Consider the following 13,019-nt stretch of genomic DNA (forward strand, 5'->3'; position numbering starts at 1 on the left):
GGGGCGCCCCTCGCGGACGATGCGCGGTTTCTGCTTGGGGTCTCCTCATCAAAAATGCAAAAACGAAGATATAAAACGGTCCACGCTGGGGCGCACCATACGTGCCACTGCCGACCCCAAATGTGTGGATGCGCGTAGCTTTATCTTACGTCTCCACCATCTACCGGCGCCGTCGCCAGGCCCCATACCAAGGCGGTAGCAGCCGCTCAGGATGCTGCCAGAAGATGAACCCAGTGCTGTGTTCCTTTTCGGTTGGTTAGCTTCGAATGCTCCCACCGATAACGTGGGTAGGGAGGAGAGGGATATGTGTTTCTTTCCTTTTTGTTTGTCACCTATTTAAAAGTGCTTCAAACGTTAGCCAAGCTTTAGTCGAACGCCGGCTGGTGACTTGGGCTGAACGTGCTGAACGAAACGAATCGTGCGTGCGTGTGCGTGTGTGTGAGCAAGCATCCTCGAGCGAGATTTTGGAAGGTTTTTGTTTTCGCGTGTGTCCATCTGTGCGTGTGTCTGTACGCAGTCTTATAAATAATACAAGCGTCGTTTTTCACCGGGCCACAGGGTATTTTAGATTCCGGGTGGACATTTTGCCGACCATAGTCGATTGTTGTGCTGCCAGTGCAAATTGCCGGACATTAATATTGGCACTAGCGTGGAATCGCGGCCAACTTTAAGTAGAGTGGAAGAATCGGGATTTTTTGTTTGGTTTGGTGGAGCAAGAATTATTTGTACTTCTCGTTTGCTGGCTGGCCGCTTGGTGAGCCGTCCACAGTGAGGCGCTTAATTTATCAGCGCTCTGCCAACTCAGTGACTATGTGGAGCTTGCGCGTGGTGGTAAGTGAATAATGGGTGAATAAATTAGGATTTTCCTGTCCATAAACGTTAAACGGGATAGGGATAATGATGGAACATAATGTACGTGAATAAAATTTGCAGATGCTGTGCATCACCGCAAACGTACATTTAAGCTATCTTTTGATGGTCTTCAGAATATGTGACAGATCTACGCTGTATTAATGTTCTGAGAAAACATTAAAGCATGCAAGGGATTAATGTGCTAATTTCTAAAACAAATCTTAAGCATCTTAATAAAAAATTCGTTAAAATATCAGTTTGTTCCATTTGCACCATTTTTTTAATTTCATTTAAAACTCGTATTCCAGGTTGCATGAAAGTGAACGTGAATTTTTGAAAATTTTAATAAAAAGACAGGATATTTAACTCCCCAACTATTTAGACTGTAAAAAAATACTGAAATAACGAATCATCACCATCACCATCATTATATTTGGTTAAACATTAATGTAATATAGTAGAAAATAAAAGAAAAAATATTATAAATCTTGAGATAATTTTGTGTAAGTTAGGCAAACTGCAAGATATAGCTGGCCAAAATAGTGACAAAATTAAGACCAATTTGTCAAATTGTAAGCTTTTGTCCCTAATCTTGGCTTTGAGATTTTGCTACTTTTTAATATATTTTAACTATTTTATTATCTAGAGTAAACTCAGCAACATGGCCAGACGTATAGTTTAATATATGTTTTATCAATGATAGTTTCGTCTAGCTACTAATTTGTAGCATGAGTTGCGTAGATGTGTGTGTAGGAATGCATCTCTTTAGATGGCATATTTGGCAAAATTTTAGATAACATTGTAGCCATGCATTAGGAGCATATGAATAATGTGGAAAAAGTTTCCAGTTGTCAAAACTTCTCCTATTAAATCAGGCCAGTTTTTATCTCTCCTTCTTCACCCCTAACGGACATTACGTGGAAAATGAAAACAGATATTTAACCTCATGCTAATAAATTACAAACTTGTGCCACGAAAAATTGTCAAATTACTTCTAAATTGTCGCTTAATATACATCCTTAGCCAAGAAAACTCTCCAATTTGGATAAATAATGTGCATTAAGCTATTATCAAGTATTTTGAACACATTGTACCTCCTGAAACGATTGCGTCAATGATTGAAAAATGTTAGGAAATGATTGCGGAATAACCACAGCTGCTATAGAATTATTTTTTGCATACAGATCCTTCCCATTAAAAGCTGCTTTTTGCAGTCAAGTATTTCCGAAAGTTGACTGCACTTTTGCTCCTGATCCAATTAGTCTCGAATACTCTGAGCGTTGGCTCGCTACGAGCATTCACGAAAAATGCAATGAAATGTTTTCCCATTGTGGTGAAATTGAGCTAAATACTCGTGAGCTATGCACTAGCAAAACCGTTGATTGGTTTGAAGCCCAACAAAATAATTGACCCCTACAACTGCAATCCTATGTCGAGGCCAAGTTGGACCGAATACAATTGGAAGGAATTGAAGTGTCAAGAATTCCAAAATCAATCTCTATTGCCTACGGATATATCATGATGTGTGTAAATTTGATAAAAATCCCATTAATAAATCTGCCCTTGTTTTTATGCCATAAAAATAACCTTAGAACTTGTGGTTATAATGGACCTCAATTTTTATCAATCAATTCAACTTGTCCGTAGCGTCCTACACCGTTGATAGCATAATTTTCCACTAGGAAATGAATTAAACAGCAACACAGCACACACAAAAAAACATGTTCTACAGCTTTACACGCACCATCCGGTGTAACAAATCGCCGCGTTCGGATTACTGGCTGTAAATGAGCATTAATTTATGCAACGTGCCCTGAAACGATACCGAAACGCACCGCCACACCGATTCATTTCCGCCTTTGATAGCGCTCGTGTGAGTGCGGTGAGCGGGGTTTGTGGCGCAAAGCTCGATGTTGTCCCTAGGTTTGATTTTGTTTTATTTACGACTGGAGGACGGAGAATTAGCATGTTTTCACCACGCGCGGCTCTAATGAACCGGCCACAATCGAGCCAGCTGCCGAAAAACGGTCGAAATTTGTCCGGCACACATTACTTTACACATTGCGCGACCTTGATGACGGATTGCGTTTTTCGGACACCCCCCCCCCCCACCCCACTCTGGTCGATCTAACCGGTTGGCCCAGAGTTTTGGGGAGGCTGACCGTGTGGCGACCAACTGATGTCACCAGGTGTCATCGCGGGCATTAAATATTCCACTGCTCCGGAATTATGCATAGCCGCGTTTTCTGACCGACCGAGCAGATACTGTATCATAACCGTGGCATTTTAGAAGAAGAAGGTGGAGTGGCTTGTAGAACTGAAGATGCGACCCGTGCGTAGGCAGATGTCACCGCAGTTGCGTGGGATTAATCGCGCTGCTGCGGCTCGGGGTCGACCAATCGATTTGTAACGAATTCGGGCGTTTGGCTATCGATAAATTGAAATCTATTTGATGGCATTCTTGGCCGCTTAGCTCATCCCTAAACCGATTTCTGGGCTTCATTTCCATGCTGCTGCTGCGATGTTTGTTGTCTTTTACATGCTCTTGCTCGTTCTCTCTCCATTCCTTAACAGATTGCCCTGTGCGGCGTGTGCAGCGTGTTCGGTGCTGCACTGAACGATAACATCGATATCGACATCAAGGTCGACTCGGACTCGAAGCTGTACCATCAGGGCAGGACGGTGGAAGGCTCGTTCAACTATGGCTACAATGTGCCGCGGCGCAACTACAACCAGTACCAGCACAAGGTGAAGGGCCCGGACGGTGTGACGTACGGATGTTACGGGTTTGTCGATCCGACCAACGGTACCCATCTCTACCACTACGTGTCCGATCTGAAGGGGTACCGGGTGGTGCCACCGAACCAACCGACCAAGGTGTACAGCGACCGGGTCGCTAACAGTGTGTAAGTAGAGTGGCTGGCCGTTGAGCTTTGATTAAATTTCCGATCCAAACTCGGGCGGAAATGGCGATCTGGGAAACGTGATAAGGATTTGTGTGGAAAAGGGAGTCGTAAAAAACGGAAAAGCCCAAAGGTTGTATATACTGAGGATGTTAGGATATAAGATCGAAAGATAAAATTGATTTACTGAAGTGCAACGTGGAATTTGTAAATAGGAATGAGCATGTTTTTATGACTTTCTAGTATACTCAGATACTGAATAAGGGCTCGAGATTACCTCAGAGCAAAACTCCTTGTATAAAATTATTCGCAATACATTTTGATGGCATACAATTAACATGATGCATGAGCAAAAGCAACATCTGGTAAATATTTTGTACAAAACTTCACTGTAGTATTGACCTGTAATTAGATTAATTTGTAATTTGTAGTCATTAACACGATCGGTGACATCACGCCCTCAAGTATGGGTGTTGGATACGGTAGCAGGAAATTGGTGTTTCCCAGACTATTGTGGAGCTCTCCTCTAATTTCTTGGTAACACAGAAGTAGGACGGGCCTCATTCTTCTTGCAGACTTGTCCTAGTGGCACAGCGAATCTCCAACTGGTCAGGTGGTTCTCTGCTTTTGTGTCTGTATTTGTCGAGCACAGTGTTTTTCGAGGACGACGGTTGGTCGTTCCATCAGTGTTTGGAGAGGTACGTTCGTTCGTTCTAGTGTGTGCGAGCTACAAACACAGCAATTAAAGTGTAATAGATTCACCGTTTGGAAAATTTAGTTCCCAGTATAGTTTAAATTAATTTCAGAATGTTCCTGAGAGATATTAGCCACAATGCTGTTAGGTTGTTCGGGGAACATAAAGCCATTTCTTCAATTCGGGACGATGTATTTGAGTAGCTTTCAATTCAAAATATTCCGCGAGAGTGATAGGCAAAAGCTGTAAGGCTATTCGTGGAAAATAAAGTCAATCACTGAGTTTGGAATGATGAGCAGCTTTCAATTCAAAGTGTTTCTGAGGGATGTTAGCATAATGTTGTTAGGCTGTTCCTAGATAATAAAGCTCTCAATTTGCAGCGATGTGCAATGTTGTATATTTTCCAATTAAAATTCCATTCCCTTTAAGAAATGGATGCAATCAGCTTTAGTTAAATCGGGTTTGAACCGTTCAAAGACATTTTCCCACACAGAAACTGCAATATCCCCAAATTCAATCAAGACTCTAAAGGCGCACTAGAGGCAATGCTTCGATGCATTCATCACTCGTCTCTTTCGTTTAAATCGCCAGGGCCAACATTTACGATGCCGTCGGTGAAACGTACGACTGGGAAAAGCTCTACTTCCCCGACGTCTGTCGGGTGCTGCAGAAGAGCAAGGAAGAGCGCAACGAGCTGTCCATTCCGAGAGGCTTCCAGGTGAACGATGACGGCAGCGTCACACAAACGACCCAGAAACCAAAGGCTTCGGCACCGACCTCGAAGCGACCGGCACCCTCACCGTCACCCGCTGCCACCCGGCCACCTCCGCCATCTTCCCGCACCACTCGACCGACTCCGCCCCGTACCACGCCACGCACGACTTCGGGCGCAACCCGGCGTGCCCAATCACCATCGACCACTGCCAAAGCGACCACACCGCGTGCAGCGGCCCCTGCTCCAACGACCCGCAAACCAACGCCGAAATCGTCGCCAAAAGTAACCACTACCCGCCCATCTCCCCGACCAACGACGGCCGCCCCACGCCAGCAGCCACAGGCGCCCGTGACAACGCGTGTCCCAGCGCCGGTACAAACGACCCAGGCTCGTACGGCACCGAAGAACACGCTCAAGCCAAACAGCTTCCCGGCTCAGCCCTCGTCCAAGCCCAGCGGCAACAAGTTCGGCAACAACCGGGATAACTTCATTGGAGCTCCGGCCACCAACCAGGCGGAAACGCTCAAACCACCACGTAAGTACCGGTGGGGATTTGCTCCACGGAAAACGGATTACTTTATCCTCTTGTTTGCCTTCATGTTTCCCTTACAGAGGATCTCCAAGCGGTCGGGCAGGATATTTCCGAGCTGAAGCTGCTGCTCCAGATGCTGCTCTCGTCGCTCAACACCGCTCCAAAGTCGAAGGCACCAGCGGACTGTGACGATAACGGTTCGCTCGGCGCAGTCAATCCCAACGCGAAGCAGGTGTTCCTGCCGCTCGTCATCGTCGACTCGCTGCCCGGTGGTCGGGGAGCGGTGTCGCAGGGGGCCGGTGGACTGCCCGCCGGTAGCCAGTTTGCCATACCATCGCTTGGTTACGGTCCGTCGCGGTGTAATACCTGTGGTTAGCGATGTGGGGTGGCGATGAAAGAGCAGCAAAGCAAACCCATATTGTCGATCCTATTTTTAAGTTTTAAAATAAATAAAATTAAAAAAAACGATCTACTGCAAACGGTGGTTTGGGTTATTTTTTCATTTCAGTTTTAAGTTCTGTTTCGGATTTTGAGGGACATTCGGTGGTGAAGCACAGTGGTTTCGTTTTCAGATTGGATTTTCGTTTGTGGATTGCGATTATGCGTAGTTGGGTAACAGAATGGGGCAAAATGGGTATGTTAATGCATGTTTGTTCATTGGTGTTTTCAATGCTTTCATATTTTACTTTAATGATGGATCATTTCACAACTTGACTCAGAATTGGATGCGAGCAGTTTGTTCTTTGTGATCATTTTGCCCTGAGAATTTTTTCAAGGCGCTTACTCAATGAGTATTACACGAGCTATCGATTAGAGCAGGTGCTGCGGCAATTCATTGAATGTAAGAGCTAGTCTGCAGTATCTACAGTACTTTGTATCGCATCTGCTTTGATAGATAATTTACAGAGCTCTGCAAGTGTTTGCAATCATGTCCATGAAATCAATAAGAAAAACCAGGGGTCGGCAAAGAATCGGAATTTGTATGGTTAGAAAAAGCAATACCGTGAAGAACACATTTTCATTGCTTGTAACACTGTTTTGGATCACAAAATAGCTTGAGCCATGGATGATCAGTCAGAAAAAGAAAAGTGGATTCTAATTCATTGGCAGTCTGATTTGGGCTTTCAAAATCTCGAAACATTTCAACCAACTGCGTCCGTTGCCCCTACTGAGAGGCAGTACACCAATTAAATGAGATTGTTATATAGCTTTTTAAAACACATGCCATCATTTGAACGCTCCGTTAGACTTGCAATTCCTTTATAATTGCAACACTTAAGGTTAAAATAGAAGAAAATAGAAGACTCGTTCAGAATATTAACCCACAGATTCCTCGATATCTTTTAAACGATTTATTTTAACAAAAAAATTGTCGACCCCAGCATTAAAAGGCTTAGATTCTTCTACCGACGCACTAAAGGCACAGAGAGGAATTATAGATTCTCGTTAATTTGTAAAGGGAAAAAGGTGAAGTTTACATCAATCTTGGTAAGGATTTGGAGCAGAATTCCGAAGAAAACTGCTTTTCCAATCGTAGAGAGACCGTACAAACACACATTAGCAATTCGATGCAACTCACGTAAACATAGTATTTTGACGAGCCTTATCGGTAAGTGGACAAGGTTTCTAGCTTCTGTGAATTTATTAAGGTTTAAGGAAAATGCTTAGCAGAGCCTGCGGTTCAAATTTCTGCTGATGAGAATATCTTCCTATACGAAGACAGGTAAATAGTGGTACGATTCCAAAACCACCCATTGCTTTTATAACATCCAGAACGAAGCCTAATGGCGAGCGGATGTATCTCGACTGGACGTGCTCGATGTTGGAACAACTCACTCAACGCACATTGAACGCACTACCAAACTACCCGGATGCCGATCAAAACGATTAGCACTTATCGCATCGTGTTCGATGATGTGCTCGTCCATATTTGCAGCCTCCTCTGCTACTTAGAACTCCCACAATGTGTACGTTTGAGGTTGATCTGTTCTCCCCGCTGGACCACCCAGTTAGTTACACGAAACTGTGTCATTGTTGCTTAGCTCTAGTTTTCGGTTTCCGAACTGCAAAAAGGGACCGGTCATATATTTCTCCCTTGCCAAAGTGACCTCTGCCCAGATGTAATACAATGGTAACAATTGAGCAAAACCCTGACATTGGGCCGTTTCACACCGAGTGACCGAATGGGTGGGGGTCGTACCTCGCATCGGCTCATTCGGCTGCACTCATGCGGTCTTGCGGTTTTGACAGAGCATTAGTGCAGCCGCTTTTCCGCCAGCATCTGGGGTCCCATTAGTGTCTATCAGGTGTCTCCGCAGTCGTCAACGTCGCATGGCCGTTATCTGAGGAGGGGAGGGACAAGAGTGCGTGTTTGTGCCAGTATGTGTCATAGGGTGGCGTTGCATAACGCACGATCGCTTTGTAGCTCATGGTAACGCCGGGCTCAATGGGCCGACAGGTGTCATAAGCTTTGGTTGATCACTTTAAGGGCGTTGTGGCTGCATGTGGTGTTTGCTCTAACAAGTTTGCTAAGTGATAAGAATAGATGTTAGGAAATTCATTACAATCTAGAAAAGTTAAAAATCAACAAATAAAAGATGACTTGAATAAGGGTGAATAAAACAACACACAAGCTCGTGGATTGTTACGAACGAATGAACCAAAACAACTGGCGAATAAACCTAGCCCAATGTGTTAAAGTACACAGCAAGCTTCTACGACACATCGAGCGGCTAATGAAAACCGGCAATTTGCTCACGCAATTTCCCACCCTATTCACCCTATTTGCACGACATAAAGACGGCCCTTTACGTCCGTTTGAATGTCGCATGCATGGGCTTTTGGTCGGTAAACTTTAGCAAACTTCCCAAATGCAGCTCGCACAGAGACGCACTTATCGTGCCCAAGCTATCTGTACAACATGGTGGCACGTTTGCACACAAAGCCCCGTGCACGTTTGCTTTCCCACCCACGCTGTTACTTGGGCTGGATGTACTGGGCGTAGCGGTATTGGATTCTTTATGTTTAAAACCCATGGGGTGTGAACTCCAACTGTGCAGTATTGCTAGATGAGCTAGCAGAAAACAAAAACAAAAAACAAGCTTACTCAATAAACATCGACATCGAAAATGATGAGCGATTTATAAATGCATAATAGACCACGGTGCTATGGGATAGCTGACAGCTGTGTTTTTAGTTGGTTTGAAAAACACTCCAGCATGAGAAGCGTTCAAATAATAATACTTGCTACATAGAACAACCAAAAATAAAGGATCAGCATAATGTATAGTACAAAAATAATATCTATAAAACTGCTTGCCGTGAGTGGATGAAAGCATCACGCTTAATACGGTGGGTTGTATGAACCGTTTTAATGTTTTAAATTGATTAAATATGAATTCCTGTTTTAACTGCGCAGGCGAACAAAGGACAGGGAGCAACGATCTAAATTTAATAACACTATTGATTGTGGAACGCAACGCCATTCGTAATAAGTCCGGAATAAGTATAGGTAGGTCAGAGCAATTATGGAGCAATCCGAACATTAAACTCTTCGATGAAATTATTGTACGGTTCTAATAGAAGCTCTAAAAAATCGATAACTATTCATTGTTAATGGGAAAGGTGGAATAGTTCATGAATTGAAATCATAAATCAATTCGAGAAGCTTACTTTTAGTTTCTCGTAATGATTGAATCAAACTCAAAGCATAAGTAGTATGAATATAATTAAAATGAGTTTTCTTAAATATAAATATTTACTTCAATATTTTCAAGGTATAAATGTTCTCGTTAGAGTAAATGGCAACCAAAAACCGTGCTAAGCTCCGATGAATATGATCAGAAAATGTTTCGTTTACTGCCAATGTAAGAAAGTGTAAACTCCTCTTCTTCTTCTTTATAGTTTCATTCATTAACAAACGTCTCACACATTGCTATCTCCCAATATTCTTAGAAGGGATCGAATTGGTTTGTTTTCCATTATCGATAAGTTAAACCACAGCGCAGCACGTTGGGCCAAGGTTTACCCTTCCAATCTTCCAATCGGGCGTCCCAAAGCACGATAAAGCAATGGCAAACAGTGAAGCCAGCAGTGGGTTGGGTGTATTGGGTAATTCACAAATCGTTCTTAATGCTCCCCAAATGGATGAAACACACAGCACAGCACGTTTGAAGCTCCCAAAATGGTTCACCTCGCTTCAGCTGCTTGTTTGCGGTTATTTACCTAGCTGGTAAATACACATCAGCCACAAATTATCCTTCTTCCCACCCACTAATTACACAATCGTGGCTTGGAGGGCGCAACCCTTTTCGGGGCTACTCCAAGGTTAGCTAATGTCCGAATCAAACAGGTTGCTCTCGTCCAACCGGGGCACATTAGACGATTCCTTCGGCCGAAGCTCGTTTAATGCTCCAAGGCGAGGGTGTTTGTAGAAAAAGGTTCTTGAAACGCGGTGGGACATTAGCCGATGTCAACGGTCTTGGGGTCGATAAAACTTACGCTCCCTTTCTTGTCGTCTAATGTATCCCGATCAAAGAACAAAGGAGCAGCATGGTGGAAAATGAGCTGAGATAGGAAGTGGTAATTACGCAGGAAAAAACACTGTACAATTGAAGGGAAACGTGGTGAAGCAAAACTCTCGCCAGTACCGGAAGTACTACCGGTTGGAGCAGAAATAAAATTAGAAAAAGGGTCGTGTTATGCGCATCAATGTACTTTTAAATTTTATTTTATTGAAATGTGATGTGTTCATTAGAAAATGTAAGATGTAAGTGACCATTTAACAGATTCAAGGGAAAGGAAAATGTAAAGAGTTTTATCATCATGAATTGCATAATGAATAAAAAATAACAACAAAAAAAAAAATACGGGTTAAAACTAAAGTTAATCAGTATATTCGAAATTAAGAAATAAATATACCTAGATAGGTAAAAAGATACAGTTAAAAATGCTCAAAATAACTAGAAAATTACGTTATGTAATAAAATAAAATAAAATTTTCGATTGAGAGAGGAAACATTGTGTTGAGCTCATTTCCAGAAAAAAAGTAGGATAATTTGCCACTTGTTACACACTTAAGAGAACAGCCAACGTATTTCATATGTTTGAGATAAATAAAACCACAATATTCTTGTTATTTGTGCCTAGCATACATCATTATTGTTTCCAAAATAGTATGTATGCTTTATTTTTGGGATAAAAATGATGAATAATGGCAAGACATACTAATTTTGAGACCTGTTCAAAAAACCCATTGTTGTACACTTACAAAATCTCCAAATTCTATTATTGCACACTTTCCAATACACTGAAATAAACAAGAAATAAGTACTAAAATTGATGTTATTCTATCTAATAGTGCTTAGGACAATAGGAAAAGCTGTTACATTACATGTTTGTCCTTTTTTCAGCCGGAATTACGCAAAATGCTAGCACAAAATGCTGTCAAAATGATAGCACGATAAAAACAGGAGGCTTTGGCCTGTGCAATAAATAGGATCGAAGGACCCTCTTTGCTCGAATTATTAAACAGTGGATGAAAATAAGTATATCTTTGCAAAAAGTCGAATTATTTACTATTGAATTGTGAGGTTTAACCTTATTTGTTTGATTATAACCAAAATATAAAGAATAAGTTGTTCATAGGGTTCACAAGTATAAAAGGTTCACACTAATTTTGTGAGGCACAATTTTTGACGGTTTTGCTTAAAAATCCATTCAATTTGATCGGAAGCTGACGAAATATTTTCTTTAGTTTTAAAAAATCAAAAAAAGCTATTTACTAACTTTGATTGTGGCATACAGTCTTTCTCCGAGTTATGCGAATAATGCGTTACGGAGACATTCGCGTAACTCGGATTTTTGAATAATACGTTTCACAGCCAAAATATACTTGATTAATTATGATTTTTTATTAAATTCAACTCTTCTTCTTCTTCCTTGGCACAATCAACCGCTGTCGGTCAAGGCCTGCCTGTACCCACTAGTGAAGTGAGCTTGGCTTTCAGTGACTTATTGTTAACCATAGCAGGATAGTCAGACCTACGTATGGGGGTACGGTCTATTCGGGGCTTGAACCCATGACGGGCATGTTGTTACGTCGTACGAGTTGACGACTGTACCACCAGACAGGCCCAAATTCAACTCATTTATGTCATTTATTACTTATTTGATGCAATTGGTGTAGAAAATTCAGTTATTTCCGTTTTTTTGTGATTTAAAACTAAAAAAAATGTAAATTAATTTTCATTTGACAATTGATGGACACAGTTGTACTGATTTGACATCTGTCAAAAATAAAAAAATATCGTGTAACTCCAATTCACGTAACTCAGTTAACGAATTCACGTAAACAGTGTGCAATAATTGGGGTAAATTACCCCATACTAATTTATTGAACATAATATAATAAAACAAAAATTTCAATAAACAGAATTCAAAAGAGAGTATAATGTAAGGAATTAATGATATAAACGATATAACTGATATAAATTGAGCTTTATTATTAAAATCGAGTTTATTTCAAACTGTCAGCCTAACAATAAAACAATTCCCAAATTTAACAAATTCTTAACTGCACCTTTATAATTAAAAAAAAACAGACAGAAAATATCATATATGCTCAAAGATACAATTTTCTAAGATCGCGATGTTCGTTTCAATCTTTGTGAAAACTGTTCGTAAATATTAACTTTTAATATATGTGGAGCGATAGGACAGCATTTTCATTACATTATAAATAATTAATTAATAGCAGTAATGTAATGTATTCAACTTAAAAAGATAGCAATACGGCCTTTTTGGACCGTTACTCCTGAATAAAAAAACCTTAAAAAGATATTTCCTGTATCATAAAATGTTAATAACTCATTGTATATAGTATTTAGTACTGCAACTAGAAAACTGCAGTGTCCGACAAATGGTTTAGCGCTGAGTAAGGTCGGAAATGGTTCAGTTCCTTTTATAGTTAGGTCACTTTTATATGTTACAAAGGCTGTACAAAGCTATTTCAAAAATGACCGTATTTTAAACGAAAATTGTTAAAAAATAGAACTTGGCATACTTAAGATATCGCTTATGGATTTATTCTGAGATAGAACATCCTCTACTGTTACCCAATTTGTATTATGTGCACGGTTTTGTAGACAAGTTCTTAAAAATAGTCCGTTATGTAAATAGTGTAACAGTTCACCTTCAATGTGGATGTGTTTAGGTGTTTCAGGTAAGTAGTGTTAATCATCCACCCTAATAATGTGCGACCATGATGTCTTTCCATTCAGGTGACCTTAACACTGCACGTCACTGGAAGCTGTCGTTGTTACG

At 41.2% G+C, this 13,019-nt stretch overlaps 1 protein-coding gene across 1 annotated transcript; it reads left to right on the forward strand.

The window, feature by feature from the left end:
- The first annotated feature begins 349 nt into the window (after positions 1 to 349).
- Positions 350 to 6,164, forward strand: LOC121599885 (mucin-7-like). Its single transcript, XM_041927999.1, has 4 exons — positions 350 to 831; positions 3,427 to 3,758; positions 5,041 to 5,699; positions 5,777 to 6,164. Exons 1-4 carry the CDS (start codon positions 811 to 813, stop codon positions 6,070 to 6,072), a joined length of 1,308 nt encoding a protein of 435 aa, XP_041783933.1. The 5' UTR covers positions 350 to 810; the 3' UTR covers positions 6,073 to 6,164.
- Positions 6,165 to 13,019: the final 6,855 nt, after the last annotated feature.

The sequence above is a fragment of the Anopheles merus genome, chromosome 3L (assembly GCF_017562075.2).
Source record: "Anopheles merus strain MAF chromosome 3L, AmerM5.1, whole genome shotgun sequence".
NCBI classification, from domain to species: Eukaryota; Metazoa; Arthropoda; class Insecta; order Diptera; family Culicidae; genus Anopheles; species Anopheles merus.